The sequence below is a fragment of the Macrobrachium rosenbergii genome, chromosome 55 (genome assembly GCF_040412425.1).
Source record: "Macrobrachium rosenbergii isolate ZJJX-2024 chromosome 55, ASM4041242v1, whole genome shotgun sequence".
In the NCBI taxonomy this organism is placed as follows: Eukaryota; Metazoa; Arthropoda; class Malacostraca; order Decapoda; family Palaemonidae; genus Macrobrachium; species Macrobrachium rosenbergii.
Window position 1 is genome coordinate 50,167,967 of NC_089795.1, and position 15,000 is coordinate 50,182,966.

The 15,000-nt window shown below is 36.2% G+C and overlaps 1 protein-coding gene across 4 annotated transcripts in view; it reads left to right on the plus strand.

Annotated features, from left to right (window-relative positions):
• Positions 1-15,000, plus strand: part of LOC136835224 (uncharacterized) — a 106,192-nt gene that overhangs the window by 78,060 nt on the left and 13,132 nt on the right. Inside the window, exon 5 of one of the 4 annotated variants that reach the window (XM_067098479.1) lies at positions 10,682-10,715. The exons of the other annotated variants lie outside the window; for them this stretch is intronic. Coding sequence (XP_066954580.1) covers positions 10,682-10,715 — 34 coding nt within the window. The remainder of the gene's footprint in view (positions 1-10,681; positions 10,716-15,000) is intronic. 4 annotated transcript variants of the gene reach the window in all.

The window sequence follows — 15,000 nt, forward strand, 5'->3', positions numbered from 1 at the left end:
CATATATATATATATATATATATATATATATATATATATATATATATATATATATATATATACATACATACATACATACATATACATACATACAGAGGAGTAAGTGTTTCTTTTGTTTTTTCTCATCTTCGTATAAGGTCATTCTGTTCTTATCACGTAAAATGGAACGTTAAGTTTGCAAGGGTTATTTTCGGTACGTTAAGGGCTAATGAATGCAAAAGAACACGAAGAACATATCTTAACTCATTTATATAGTTACAAATAAACAGTCAATAAGAAAAAATTCACGTCTAGATAACATTACAATTTTGCAACAGATTAAGTTTGGTAAACGATGGGTATAATGTGTCCTGGAAAAAGATTGAACTTCGACTGGAAAGTACCTTACAGGTACTGCGTCCAGTTAGTTAACAAAAAAAAATTAACTAGAACCGCACATCAATTAAACCAAAAGGCATCAATAAGTGTGACCAACCTGCAAGTGTCAGACAGATGCTCCCTTGTAAGTGTCATAAAGATGTACCCTTGCAAATGTCAGAAAGATGCTCCCTTGCAAGTATCAGAAAGATGTTCTCTTGCAATTGTCAGAAAGACGTTCCCTTGCAAATGTCAGAAAGATATTCCCTTGCAAGTGCCAGACATAGCTCCCTCGCAAGTGCCAGACAAGTTCCCTTGCAAGTGTCAGAAAGACATTCCCTTGCAAGTGTCAGACAGATGCTCCCTTGCAAGTGTCATAAAGATGCACCCTTGCAAGTGTCAGACAGATGCTCCCTTGCAAGTATCAGAAAGATGTTCTCTTGCAAGTGTCAAAAAGACGTTCCCTTGCCAGAAAGACGTTCCCTTGCAAGTGTCAGACAGATGCTCCCTTCTAAGTGTCAGAAAGATGTTCCCTTGCAAGTGTCAGAAAGATGTTCCCTTGCAAGTACCAGACATGTTCCCATGCAAGTGTCAGAAAGATGTTCTCTTGCAAGTGTCAGACAGATGCTCCCATGCAAATGTCAGAAAGATGTTCTCTTGCAAGTGTCATTAAGATGTTACCTTGCAAGTGCATATATATGCTCCCCTCCAAGTACCAGAAAGATGTTCCCATGGAAGTGTCAGGGAGATGTTCCCTTACAAGTGCCAGACATGTTCCCTCGCAAGTGTCAGACAGATGTTCCCTTGCAACTGTCAGACAGATCTTCCCTTGCAAGCGTCAGACTGATGCTCCCCTGCAAGTGTCAGACAGATATTTCCTTGCGAGTATCAGACAGATGTTCTCTTGCAAGTGTCCGAAAGATATTTCTTGCAAGTGTCAGACAGAAGTTCCCTTGCAAGTGCCAGACAGATGTTTTCTTGCAAGTGTCAGACAGTTGTTCCCTTGAAAGTGTCAGAAAGATGTCCCCTTGCAAGTGTCAGACGGATGTTCCCTTGCAAGTGTCAGAAAGACGTTCCCTTGCAAATGTCCGAAAGATGTTCCATTGCAAGTGTCAGACAGAAGTTCCCAGTCAACATGGCATTTTGTTGTACCGCTCTAGGAAAAATAGGCTGATAAATTCCTATATATGTTTAAGGCGTTCCAACCAGTCTTTCCCCTAAGAGAGCTGTTTGCTCAACTGTTTCTTACTCTTACATATTTATCCAAGTATAAACATGCGCATACAAAACCACATATGTACAAACAATAGACCATAACACCAACAACGGAGTAAGCAAGGTCTTTCTCCTCTCTTCTCCCAAAAATGGAAAAAGAAGGCGGAACTAAACGCCCATGTCCTCTCGAATACCCGAGGCGTGAGCTACATTCAGAACAATAGAAAATGGAACGAGAAAATTCAGGTCACTGTGGGGAACAAAAATTCAGGTCATTCTGAAAAAATCGGGTCACTGGAAAAAAAGGCAGAGAAGAAGTAGAAGACAAAAGAACACAGGCTCCAGGCTAAAGGGATCTAGAAACGATTTCACTTGCAAGTACTACTGAGAGAGAGAGAGAGAGAGAGAGAGAGAGAGAGAGAGAGAGAGAGAGAGAGAGAGACTAGCTTTTAAATTGACTTGAATTAAGTTTTGAATTCATATAAAGCTGATGAAGTCTTGTTCGTGCTAGATCTCCCTCGTGAAGGATTCATTGACATTGTAACCTGTTCTCTCTCTCTCTCTCTCTCTCTCTCTCTCTCTCTCTCTCTCTCTCTCCATTCTCCTGACGAGCAGGATTAGGTTGAAAATTCTTCTCCTCTCTCTCTCTCTCCATTCTTCTGACGAGCAGGATTAGTTTGAAATTTTCATTCTTCTCTCTCTCTCTCTCTCTTCTCTCTCTCTCTCTCTCTCTCTCTCAATTCTTCTGACGAGGAGGATCAGTTTGAATATGCTCTCTCTCTCTCCTCTCTCTCTCTCTCTCTCTCTCTCAATTCTTCTGACGAGCAGGAATAGTTTGAATATTCTCTCTCTCCAGTCTTCTGTCAATTAGAATGAGTTTGAACATACTCCTCTCTCTGTCTCTCTCTCTCTCTCTCTCTCTCTCTCTCCTCTCTCTCTCTCTCTCTCCAGTCTTCTATTCTTCTGACGAGCAGGATTAATTTGAACATTCGCTCTCTCTCTCTCTCTCTCTCTCTCTCTCTCTCTCTCTCTCTCTCTCTCTCTCTCTCTCTCACCTCTCTTACACATGTGTGCACACTTTACACATTGTAACTTTCTCAGAACAAAAAAAACAAACTTTTCTCTAAGACTCGAATAACAAATGGGTAGAAAACACAGAAATAAAAATCTAAAAAAAAAAAAACAAAATTTGATAAAAAAAAAATCATATGTCAAAATTTAGAAAGTCGTCCACTTTGCTCCGAACCATTGTTTGTTTAAATATAATATGCAATGATAGCATCACGCATGCACTTACGTATTACGCTTTCATACGCTTTTGGTGTACATCTTAGACATACCAAAGCAACCGAAATATCTTCAAACAATTATCAGTATTATCCTTCGAATTTTTCATACGAGAAAGAAACACGTAAAGTTAGAAAAATTACAAAACGGGAAAAATTCAATAATTCTTACGGTACACATTATGACTATAATGATCATGAACAGATCACAAGGTACAATATAATACTCTAAAACAATCGAATCGAGTTTTGTGAAATTTAGCAACTTTCAAATATTGTGAATTATCCTGCAATCACTGAACTGATCATTTTATTGCTGTAACTACAATTCAGCATTGTGCTTTTTACACTGTTTGCTGTCTGTTAGAATGACGTGTCTTTTATTTTGTGGCTCTTGCGAAGGGAAACTTCGGTGACATAGGTGGAGCTCTGAAGCATAAGTTTCCCACATTACATCCTTGATTTGCTTAAAAGTTGAAAGTCAGTTTATGAAACTTTTGAAATCACACAGAGCTATTTGTGTGTGTGTGTGTGTGCGTGTGTGTGTGTGTATATGCACACACATATATATATATATATATATATATATATATATATATATATATATATATATATATATATATATATATATATATATATATATATATATAGAAACGACAAACAGACAAACAAGACACAAGAACATAAACTGGTACACAACAGCAAACAAGGCTGTACCTCACGACGCCTCGAGGAGGAAAAATGCAGCATAATGCTTTCATAAACATGAGTCAAAGTAGGCAAGAAAGGGGTAAATATATACATATATTTTACGCCGCATTATTTACCTCCGGCAGGGGCCAAGGAGTTATTCACAGTATGAAGACTCCTGAGGGAGGTGAGGAAAAATGAAGGATGAAAAATGAAGGATGATAACATTATGAATGGAACGTAAATAGATTAACCATGTGAAGTTTCTAGTTAACGTTCAACCTACTCCATTTAAACTTGCAATTTATTGTGGCTCGTTGATGATTACAGCCGACCAACCATGAAATGGTGTTTTGTAAGACAGGTTTTTGTATTTCTTACTGGCCTTAAGCTAGCGAGAGCTCTTGCCCCCTGAAGAAGCTAATAAATTATAAGATCCATTATAATTTGGCATTTTACAAAGTAAGGTTGTGTGAGCTGACATTCAACCTCTCTCAACCACTTTTTTAAATTACTTTTTTATTTGTTTTTTTTTTCTTAGTAGATATCTATTTAGAAAAGATAAAAAATAAAATTTTTCATCTTTTAAAAATATTTTTTACTAGATATCTACTGAAAAAAAAAAGTTTGCTGAACCGAATTCCATCTGACAATCTTAAAGAATGGCTATATATATAATAATTCTGTAAATTAAGGGAAGGTGATTTTAAACACAACGGGGTAAGAGTGAGCCATTACTCGAGTGTGCATGTGTGTATGAGAGAGAGAGAGAGAGAGAGAGAGAGAGAGAGAGAGAGAGAGAGAGAGAGAGAGAGAGAGAGAATGCTTTCTAAGTTTCTGAGGATATATAGTGTAGATGTGCGTGTGTAAATGAGAGAGAGAGAGAGAGAGAGAGAGAGAGAGAGAGAGAGAGAGAGAGAGAGAGAGAGAGAGAGAGAGAGTAAGCGGAACAATGTCGTGTTGTGACTTCCCTGACGTGTTGTGACTTCTTGTCCGTTTAAAGTAATTTTGGAAGAGATGATGAGAAAAGTTAAGAAGAGAACGCTTGGAATTGCTTCTGCTTTGTCGTGATATAGAAAAGCTTCGTCCACTGCTGAATGTTTGTAAATATCACTTTAATTAAGGCACTGGTGTGAAATTTATGAACGGGGAAGAATTAACGTTATAAGAAAAAGATTATTTTTAATTCAAAGTTCATTTGTTTTCTATGCCTGTCTATTATTATTATTATTATTATTATTATTATTATTATTATTATTATTATTATTATTATTATTCAGACGAGGAACCCTATTCATATGGAACAAGCCCACCACAGGGGCCATTGACTTGAAATTCAAGCTTCCAAAGAATATTATGGTGTTCATTACAAAGGAGTAACAGAAGGTAGTGGGAAATACAGTAAGAAGAGATCACTTATTAAAAAAGAAAAATTAAATTAACAAATTAATACATAAATAGAGAAAAATGCAAGTAAATTATTATAATACAAAGATATAATAGGATGTTATAGCAAATGATTTCCATGGATTAAAACAAAAATGGAAAATGTTCTAGAGAATCTTTGATTAAATTCTAGTACAGATTCAGGTCTGAATATGAATTCAGTTTTAACTGCTTCTATTTAAAACAGTTATTATCCTTATAAGTATTTAAAATTATTGTCAGTATCCTGCTCTTTGTGATAGAAAACGCAAAATATACATTGTATTAGGGTGCCTTGGCCAAATAGCATTAGCTGTTCCACAAGAAGGGTTTTCAATGATCTTCATTTTAACTTTGTGGTATTTACACTTCCTTTAACTACTCTTCTGTCAGAATACAGTATTTCAGATTTCTAAAAAAAAAATTGAGTTAATGACGACTGACACCAAAACTGGACAGATTACTAGAAATTTGCAGTTTTTATGACGATAACATATTAAATAGTAGTTAATATATGGTTTATAATTTCAGATAATCCACACTGGACAATAAAGATCACGGATCAGTTTCTTAGAGCAGAAGTAAATAAAATGACTTTAATAAGAGACTTGGTAAACCCAGTTTATAAGCAGATTATTGGAAATAAAAAAAATGCATTAAAAATCAACTAGACCCCATCCCAAACGAAACATAAATTCGAGTATCTCAGTTTTAAAGGCATTTGCAGGCAGAGAGAGAGAGAGAGAGAGAGAGAGAGAGAGAGAGAGAGAGAGAGAGAGAGAGAGAGAGAGAGAGAGAGAGAGAGAAAGAGAAATCTTATTCTTCTAAATTGATCTTTGAAAGGAGAAGAGAGTTAAAATAACGTTCCTGAATCCTATTCTCTTAAGCCACTTTCTTTCTTAGAGAGAGAGAGAGAGAGAGAGAGAGAGAGAGAGAGAGAGAGAGAGAGAGAGAGAGAGAGAGAGTACACGGAAATCTTATTCTTCTAAAATGGTTTTGAAAGAAAAGGAAAGACTTAGAATAACGTTCCTGAATCCTATTCTCTTAAGCCACTTTCTTTCTTAGAGAGAGAGAGAGAGAGAGAGAGAGAGAGAGAGAGAGAGAGAGAGAGAGAGAGAGAGAGAGAGAAGGTTTCCAAAAACATTAAAACATTTTCTCCCATCGGGTCCATTTTCTCTTCTGTGACTTTCTTTCTTTTTATCTCAAGGACTTTGGTCTCTGAGACTTCCCAGATTCGAGTAATGCGTCAGATTAAGGAGACGTAGAAGGAGGATTACTGGAGCTAAAGATTTACTCTCTCTCTCTCTCTCTCTCTCTCTCTCTCTCTCTCTCTCTCTCTCTCTCTCTCTCTCTCTCTCTCTAGGAGAGATCGGCTTGAGCGAATAGGATTCAGAAAAGACTCAGTCTCTTGGTTTTAAAAGCCACTTCAGAAGAATAACATTTAATTGTACCCCCCCTCTCTCTCTCTCTCTCTCTCTCTCTCCTCTCTCTCTCTCTCTCTCTCTCTCTCTCTCTCTCTCAGAGAATTTCAGTTTAAGAGAACAAGTTCATTAAAGATATTTCAGTGTCTCTCTAAAAAATGTTTAAGGAGAATACATTTTATTATAACCTCTCTCTCTCTCTCTCTCTCTCTCTCTCTCTCTCTCTCTAAGATAAAATCAGTTTATGAGAATATGATTCTAAATATTACAACCTCTCTCTCTCTCTCTCTCTCTCTCTCTCTCTCTCTCTCTCTCTCTCTCTCTCTCATTTACCAACTGCAGTGCTAAATAAATATTTTGACTTATAAGAATGACTGGAATGGCTGATTCTCTCTCTCTCTCTCTCTCTCTCTCTCTCTCTCTCTCTCTCTCTCTCTCTCTCTCTCTCTCTCTCTGAAATCACTTTCAACAACTAAACGAGAATCACTGTATTATCATCACACTTCTGCCTACAAAAACACAAAAACCCCCACTGAAAGAAAAGCTTGTTTTTATTTTGTTAACCTTTTAGAAAACAATAGCCAGTGCTTTGCCATGAAAACAATGAACTGAAATAATAAGAAATAAAAAAAATATACTCGGTATGAATGCTTCAGGATCGTCTTTTTTTTTTTTTTTTTCTCAGAGGATTTACAAGCTTTAGAAACTGTTTACTTTGGGGTCTACAGATTTTCGAAAGTGATTTAAACTTTAGAAGGCGATTTAAACGGTGGATTTAAGTCATACGATGGGATTCCATACCTCTTATACTCACGATGAAGAAATCTGGAGAGAATAACAATCCAGAGTGAATGATAATACTTCCATACCTCTTGCATTCGAGCAGAAGTCTGGAGTGAAAGACAATCGAGAGTGAATGATAATATTTCCATACCTCTTGCACTTACAATGAATAAGTCTGGAGTGAAAGACATTCGAGAGTGAATGATAATACTTCCATACCTCTTATTACACTCACGGTGAAGAAGTCTGGAGTGAATGACATTCAAAAGTGAATGATAATACTTCCATACCTCTACCTCTCAAGCAGAAGTCTGGAGTGAATGACATTCAAAAGTGAATGATAATACTTCCATACCTCTTACTCTCAAGCAGAAGTCTGGAGTGAATGACATTCAAAAGTGAATGATAATACTTCCATACCTCTTACACTCAAGCAGAAGTCTGGAGTGAATGACATTCAAAAGTGAACGAGAATACTTCCATACCTCTTACATTTGAGCAAGTCTGATTATATATATATGTATATATATATATATATATATATATATATATATATATATATATATATATATATATATATATATATACATATGTGTGTGTGTGTGTGTGTGTGTGTGAGTGTATGGTGACGGTTGGTCAAAACAAGAAATTCTGGTCATATTTATCTAATACAACAAATTAATGGTCTTGTCATATTTTTCAAATGAAAGCATACTTCAGATGATAGTATTTTTAATATATCAGTTTATCTGCTTATTCAAGAGACACGCAACAATCTTAACATTGTCTTGTTTCCCTATCTTTTTTTTAAAAATTCAGTTTAAATTGTTCCATCTAAGGTTTCTCCAGAGACTCCTTATTTGACGTCAGAGGCTAAGCCCTCATTATAAAACTCCTGTAGCTATCAAGCTCAGTGTAAGTTTTGGGTTCAAAGAAGATTTTGTTAAAACTGTATTTTCGTTCCTCGGGGCCTAATTTACTCCTACAGCAAATTCAAGCGATGAAGTTCATTACCTTCATATATCCTAAAGCTTCAAATTCATTTTAAAGTGTTATGATTTTCTAATAATTAAGAATAATTAAAAGTAAGTGCTCAGTCTAGTATGAGCTGTGCTTTGGGGCGTTCGTTTTATCTGCGATGAATGTCAAATTAACTCTGAAAATTTAAATTTCCAAGTGAATCAAAATTGGTTCGTAAATCGAGGTAATTTTCCGTCATTCACGTTTCACTTACTCCAAAAAAAATGTTTTATTTAAAAGGCATTTTCCACACTTACGATACCCTTCAATAGGTGAGATTTAGGATACCCTTCGGCAGGTCAGATTTAGGATACCCTTCAGCAGGTCAGATTTAGTATGCCCTTCAGTAGGTCATATTTAGGATACCCTTCAGTAGGTCAGATTTAGGACACCTTTCAGTAGGTCAGATTTAGGATACTTTTCAAGACCTTAGGATACCCTTCGGCAGGTCAGATTTTAGGCTACCCTTCAGCAAGTCAGATTTAGTATACCCTTCAGTAGGTCAGATTTAGGATACCCTTCAGTAGGTCAGCTTTAGGACACCCTTCAGTAGGTCAGATTTAGGATACTTTTCAATAGGTCAGATTTAGGAGACCCTTCAGCAGGTGAGATTTAGAATACCCTTCAGCAGGCCAGATTTAGTATAGCATTCAGTAGGCCAGATTTATGATACCCTTCAGTAGGTCAGATTTAGGATACTTTTCAAGAGGTCAGATTTAGGATACTTTTCAGCATGTCAGATTTAGGATACTTTTAAATAGGTCAGACTTAGGAGATCCTTCAGTAGGTCAGATTTAGGATACTTTTCAATAGGTCAGATTTAGGAGATCCTTCAGTAGGTCAGATTTAGGAGACCCTTCAGTAGGTCAGATTTAGGATACTTTTCAATGAGTCAGTTGGGAGACCCTCCAGGGGTCAGATTTGGGATGCTTTCAATAGATCAGATTTAGGAGATCCTTCAGTGGGTCCAGATTTAGGATGCCATACTAGTAGGTCAGATTTAGGATACTTTTCAATACAGGTCAGATTTGGAGACCCATCAGTCAGGTCAAGTTGGGATACTTTTCAACAGGTCAGATTTGAGGATCCTTCATGGGTCCAGATTTAGGATACCCTTCAATGGGGTCAGATTTAGGATACTTTTCAATGGGTCAGATTTGGAGACCCTTCAGTGGGTCAGATTGGGATGCCCTTCAGTAGGTCCAGATTTAGGATACCCTTCAGTAGGTCAGATTTAGGATACTTTTCAATAGGTCAGATTTAGGAGACCCATCAGTAGGTCAAATTTAGGATACTTTTCAGCAGGTCAGATTTAGGGGATCCTTCAGTAGGTCAGATTTAGGATACCCTTCAGTAGGTCAGATTTAGGATACTTTTCAATGGGTCAGATTTGGGAGACCCTTCAGTGGGTCAGATTTAGGATACCCTTCAGTAGGTCAGATTTAGGATACCCTTCAGTAGGTCAGATTTAGGATACTTTTCAATGGGTCAGATTTGGGAGACCCTTCAGTAGGTCAGATTTAGGATACCCTTCAGTAGGTCAATTTAGGATACTTTTCAATAGGTCAGACTTAGGAGATCCTTCAATAGGTCAGATTTAGGAGACCCTTCAGTAGGTCAGATTTAGGATACCCTTCAGTGGGTCAGATTTAGGATACTTTTCAATATGTCAGATTTGGGAGACCCTTCAGTAGGTCAGATTTAGGATACCCTTCAGCAGGTCAGATTTAGGATGCCCTTCAGAAGATCAGATTTAGGATACCCTTCAGCATGTCAGGTTTAGGATAATTCAGCAGGTCAGAGTTAGGATAATTCAGCAGGTCAGATTTAGGATATCCTTTAGCAGGTCAGATTTAGGATAATTCAGCTGTCAGATTTAGGATAATTCAGCAGGTCAGATTTAGGATACCCTTCAGCATGTCAGGTTTATGATAATTCAGCATGTCAGGTTTATGATAATTCAGCAGGTCAGATTTAGGATATCCTTCAGCAGGTCAGGTTTAGGATAATTTAGCAGGGTCAGGTTTAGGATATCCTTCAGCAGGTCAGATTTGGGATACCTTTCAGCTTGTCTGATTTAGGATACCCTTCAGCAGGTCAGAATAAGGATACCCTTCAGTGGGTCAGATTTATGATACCCTTCAGTAGGTCGGATTTAGGATACCCTTCAGTAGGTCAAATTTAGGTTACCCTTCAGCAAGTCAGATTTAGGATACCCTTCAGCAGGTCAGATTTAGGATACCCTTCTGCAGGTCAGATTCAGGATACCCTTCAGCAGGTCAGATTTAGGATACCCTTCAGTAGGTCAGATTTGGGATACCCTTCAGTAGGCCACATTTAAGTTACCTTTCAGTAGGTCAGATTTAGGATACCCTTCGGTAGGCCATACTATAAAACATCAAACTTGGCTACAACACGTAAAACTTGGTGTTCAGACCTTAACCTTGACCTCCTCCTTTTTCACTGCTGTCCTGGATTCCCCAGACTCGGCCACCTGCTTGACCGACTACGACCCAAGGTAACTGAAAAGCATTTTTACTTTTCCTTTGAAATTATTCACTTTTATTCACCTCCGCCAATGCCACATTTCCTAGCCTGATCGCATGCATGGCCCCGCCTAGCTTATTCTAACCTTTGCAATCTTGCTTATAACCTTTACAAAGCGTGTTAATTGCAAAGGTTATATGCAATCTTGCATATACCCACAGTAAGTTTGCTCATAAGCTTTACGAAAATGGTTAATTACAATGGTTATATACAATCTTACATATAAGGTTATAAGCAATCTTGCTTATAACCTTTGCAAGCTTGCTTATAACCTTTACAAAGATTGTTAATTACAAAGATTGTATGAATTCTTGCATATAAGGTTATATGCAATCTTGCATATAAGGTTATATATAATCTTGCATACAAGGTAACATGCAATTTTGCACATAACCTTTACAAGTTTTCTTATAACCTTTACAAAGATTGTTAATTACAAAGATTATATACAATCTTGCATAAGATTATGCACAATCTTGCATATAACCTTTGAAAGATTCTTTATAATCTTTACAAAAAGTTTTAATTACAAAGGTTATACGTAATCTTGCATATAACCTCTGCAAAATTGCTTAAAACCTTTACAAAGATTGTTAATTACAAAGGCTATATGCAATCTTGCATATAGCCTTAGCAAGCTTGCTTAAACCTTTACAAAGATTGTTAATTACAAAGGCTCTATGCAATCTTGCATATAACCTTTGCAAACTTCCTTAAAACCTTTACAAAGATTGTTAATTACAAAGGCCATATGCAATCTTGCTATATCCTTTGCAAACTTGCTTAAAGCCTTTACAAAGATTGTTAATTACAAAGGCTATATGCAATCTTGCATATAGCCTTTGCAAGCTTCCTTATAACCTTTATGAAAATTGTTAATTGCAAAGATTATATACAATCTTGCATATAAAATTATATGCAATCTTGAATATAAAGTTATATGCGACCTTGCATAGAATCTTTGCAAGCTTGATTATAACCTTTCCAAGCTCGCTTATAACTCTTGCATGCTTATTTTGTCATGAAATATTTGAACAAGCTATTCTCTGAATTTTCTTCTGACCTTTAGCACTGGCTTTACCAGATTTTATCTGATTTTTTTTTTTATTTTATAAAATTTTATGTTTCGACACATTTTTATTGCATTCCTTACATTACGTTCCTTGTTTCGATGAAGACAAGTTCACCTTGTATTCGCATTACAAAGAGAGGGTAGCTCGTGGTTTGTGGGCTTGCACATGAATATATATGCATGCACCTCTCTCTCTCTCTCTCTCTCTCTCTCTCTCTCTCTCTCTCTCTCTCTCTCTCTCTCTCTCTCTCTCTCTCTTTATATTTACATATATACATATACATACATACATACATGCACATACACACACACACACACACACACACACACATATATATATATATATATATATATATATATATATATATATAATCAACAACTATTATGGCACAAATATCGTTTAACAACAATTCACTACACCAAATGAATATCTCACACTCCAAGGGCATTGTGTTATTATTTACATTATATATATATATATATATATATATATATATATATATATATATATATATATATATATATATGCATACATATACATATATATTTGTGTGTATGCGTCAAGACCGCATTCATTTACCTTTCAAATAAATTGTAGCATTACGAATTATCCGTAAGTTAAATATACGATCCGTCTCCTGTTCCATCCCTTATTCTCCTTCTCTTACCCACTGTTTTTACATCTGGGACACATTTCCGTAAAGAGAGGAGACTAATTAAGACTAATCAGAGAATTCCTTGTTATTATGGAACTCTTGCAAAAACAGGTCATAGTCCAACGACCATTCAATTAAGCCTTACTTTATCATTCCCAGAATAATAGATGTTTCTTCACTGACTCTCTCTCTCTCTCTCTCTCTCTCTCTATCTCTCTCTCTCTCTCTCTCTCTCTCTCTCTGAGAGATAGAGAGAGAGGAAGAGAGAAGAAGAAGAAGAGAAAGAAGAAGAAAAGAAAAATTTAGGTGGATCACAGACTTTTATCATGATCGTTCTAATAAGTTCAAACATTTTATTTTGCTAAGTACTACAGTTAGTCAATGAAAATGATTAGAGAAGAAGAAGAAGAAAGAGAAGAAAGAAGAAGAAAGAAGAAAGAAGAAGGATGGGTGTATCACAGACTTACTATCATTGTCATTCTAATAAGTTCCAAAATTTATTTTTTACAAGGTACGACAGTTAGTAAGTGTGTGTGTGTGTGTGTGTGTGTGTGTGTGTCTGTGTGTGTGTGTGTGTGTGTGTGTGTGTGTGTGTGTGAGAGAGAGAGAGAGAGAGAACAGGAAAATGCGATACGTGGACAGAATATCAAAACTATTTTCTTGATATGAAGAAATAAACAGAGAGAGAGAGAGAGAAGAAGAGAGAGAGGAGGGGAGAAATATACCAAAATCTGATACCTGGACAGAATATCAAAACCTCAGAGAGAGATCTTGAGATGACAAGAGAGAGAGAGGGACAGGATAATCATTGCCTGGACAATGTCAAAACCTCTATCTTGATATGAATAAACGAGAGAGAGAGAGGAACAGAGGAAAATCTGATACGTGGACAGGGCATCAAACTTCTTTCTTGATATTAAGAGAAATAAACAAAAATTAAAATACGTGCATTGGACAGAATATCAAAACTCTTTCTTGATGCTGAAGAAATAAACGAAGAGGAAAAGGAAATGTGAGTACGTGGAAAAACCTCTTTCTTGATATGAACAAATAAACGAGAGAGAGAGAGAGAGAGTAAAATACGATACGTGAGACAGAATATCAAAACTATTTCTTGATATGAAGAAATAAACGAGTTAGAGAGAAAGGAAAATACGATATGTGGACAGAATATCAAAAGTCTTTCTTGATGAAGAAATAAACGAGTTAACAGGAAAAATACGATACGTGGACAGAATATCAAAAGTCTTTCTTGATATGAAGAATAAACAGTTGAGAGATTGTGCATAGCGGTTTTAGAGCTATTTACGTCTGTCAGCATGAATTTCTTAATATTATGTACAATAACATAAGGAATTCGCTTACTTATTTCTTCTTGGGAAAAATAATAACAATAGTTATTACCTGAACTGAAGGAAAGCTTACTTAGAGCGTTATAATTACAAGTCTAATTGTCTGATATACCTAGACAGGTACACAGAGAGCTAGTGGGTGTGCTTATCAAGTATTCTTTGAGGTATGGCCTAAATGTACATAGTACAGGCTACATGGACCAAAGATGAAAGATTGACAAGGGAGCAAATATTGGTGCACGTTTGAGATGATGTATACAGACTGTGTGTATCAGTTATGTATGGCAAAATCAATATTGTTTCTTGTTTCCCTTGAACTGTTAACTTCTGATGGACTGAATAAACGATAGGAAAAAGAACCAGGCGCTCGCTGTGCCAGGTGAAAAATTTATGTTTTTATTAATCGAAAACAAGGTGACGAAATATTCAAACATACGTCCCGTTTGGTTATTTAGAAGCGGATTAACTTTTTATAGGATGGAAGGACAGAGGATATCTTCCACTTCCAGAAAACTAGATGCATTAAGTTCTGTATCTTCTTTTAACTCAAGTGTCTTTGTATTGACTTTTCCTTTTCCTTTGTTAATGAGGGTTCACGAATTCAGCAAATCTATTTTGTTTATCTAATCAAGATGTTTTATAAACGTATTGACAAAATTAACAAGCGTAGTTTAGAAATTTTGTGAACTTCTAGTAAAATAAACTGAAGATTCAAGTTAATACAATAAAGACTCTCTCTCTCTCTCTCTCTCTCTCTCTCTCTCTCTCTCTCTCTCTCTCTCTCTCAAGAATACCTACCACATAATCACGTATGTATAAAGGTGGTCCTATTGTAAAAAAATGAATAAAAAAGATAGAAAGAAATAAAGAAAAAGAATTGTTGATCCATTCTGAATACCATATGACTCACAGAAGGAACTTTTATAGTGAGAGAAGACGATAACTCTTGAATTCACAATGGAAAAAAGAAAAGTCAGGGGTCACGCGAATATCTCTGCTGCAACTAACTGTTTGTTTTAGAATGGTTTGGGCAGGGAGAAATAGTCTCTAAGAGAGATTAGTCATTCTGAAGTATTAGTCCCTATAGGGAATTAGTTTTCAAAGAATTAGTCCCACCTATAACCTTGTACCCTAGTTTGGAAAAATGTGAATTACCTACAATCCACTAATTTGCTA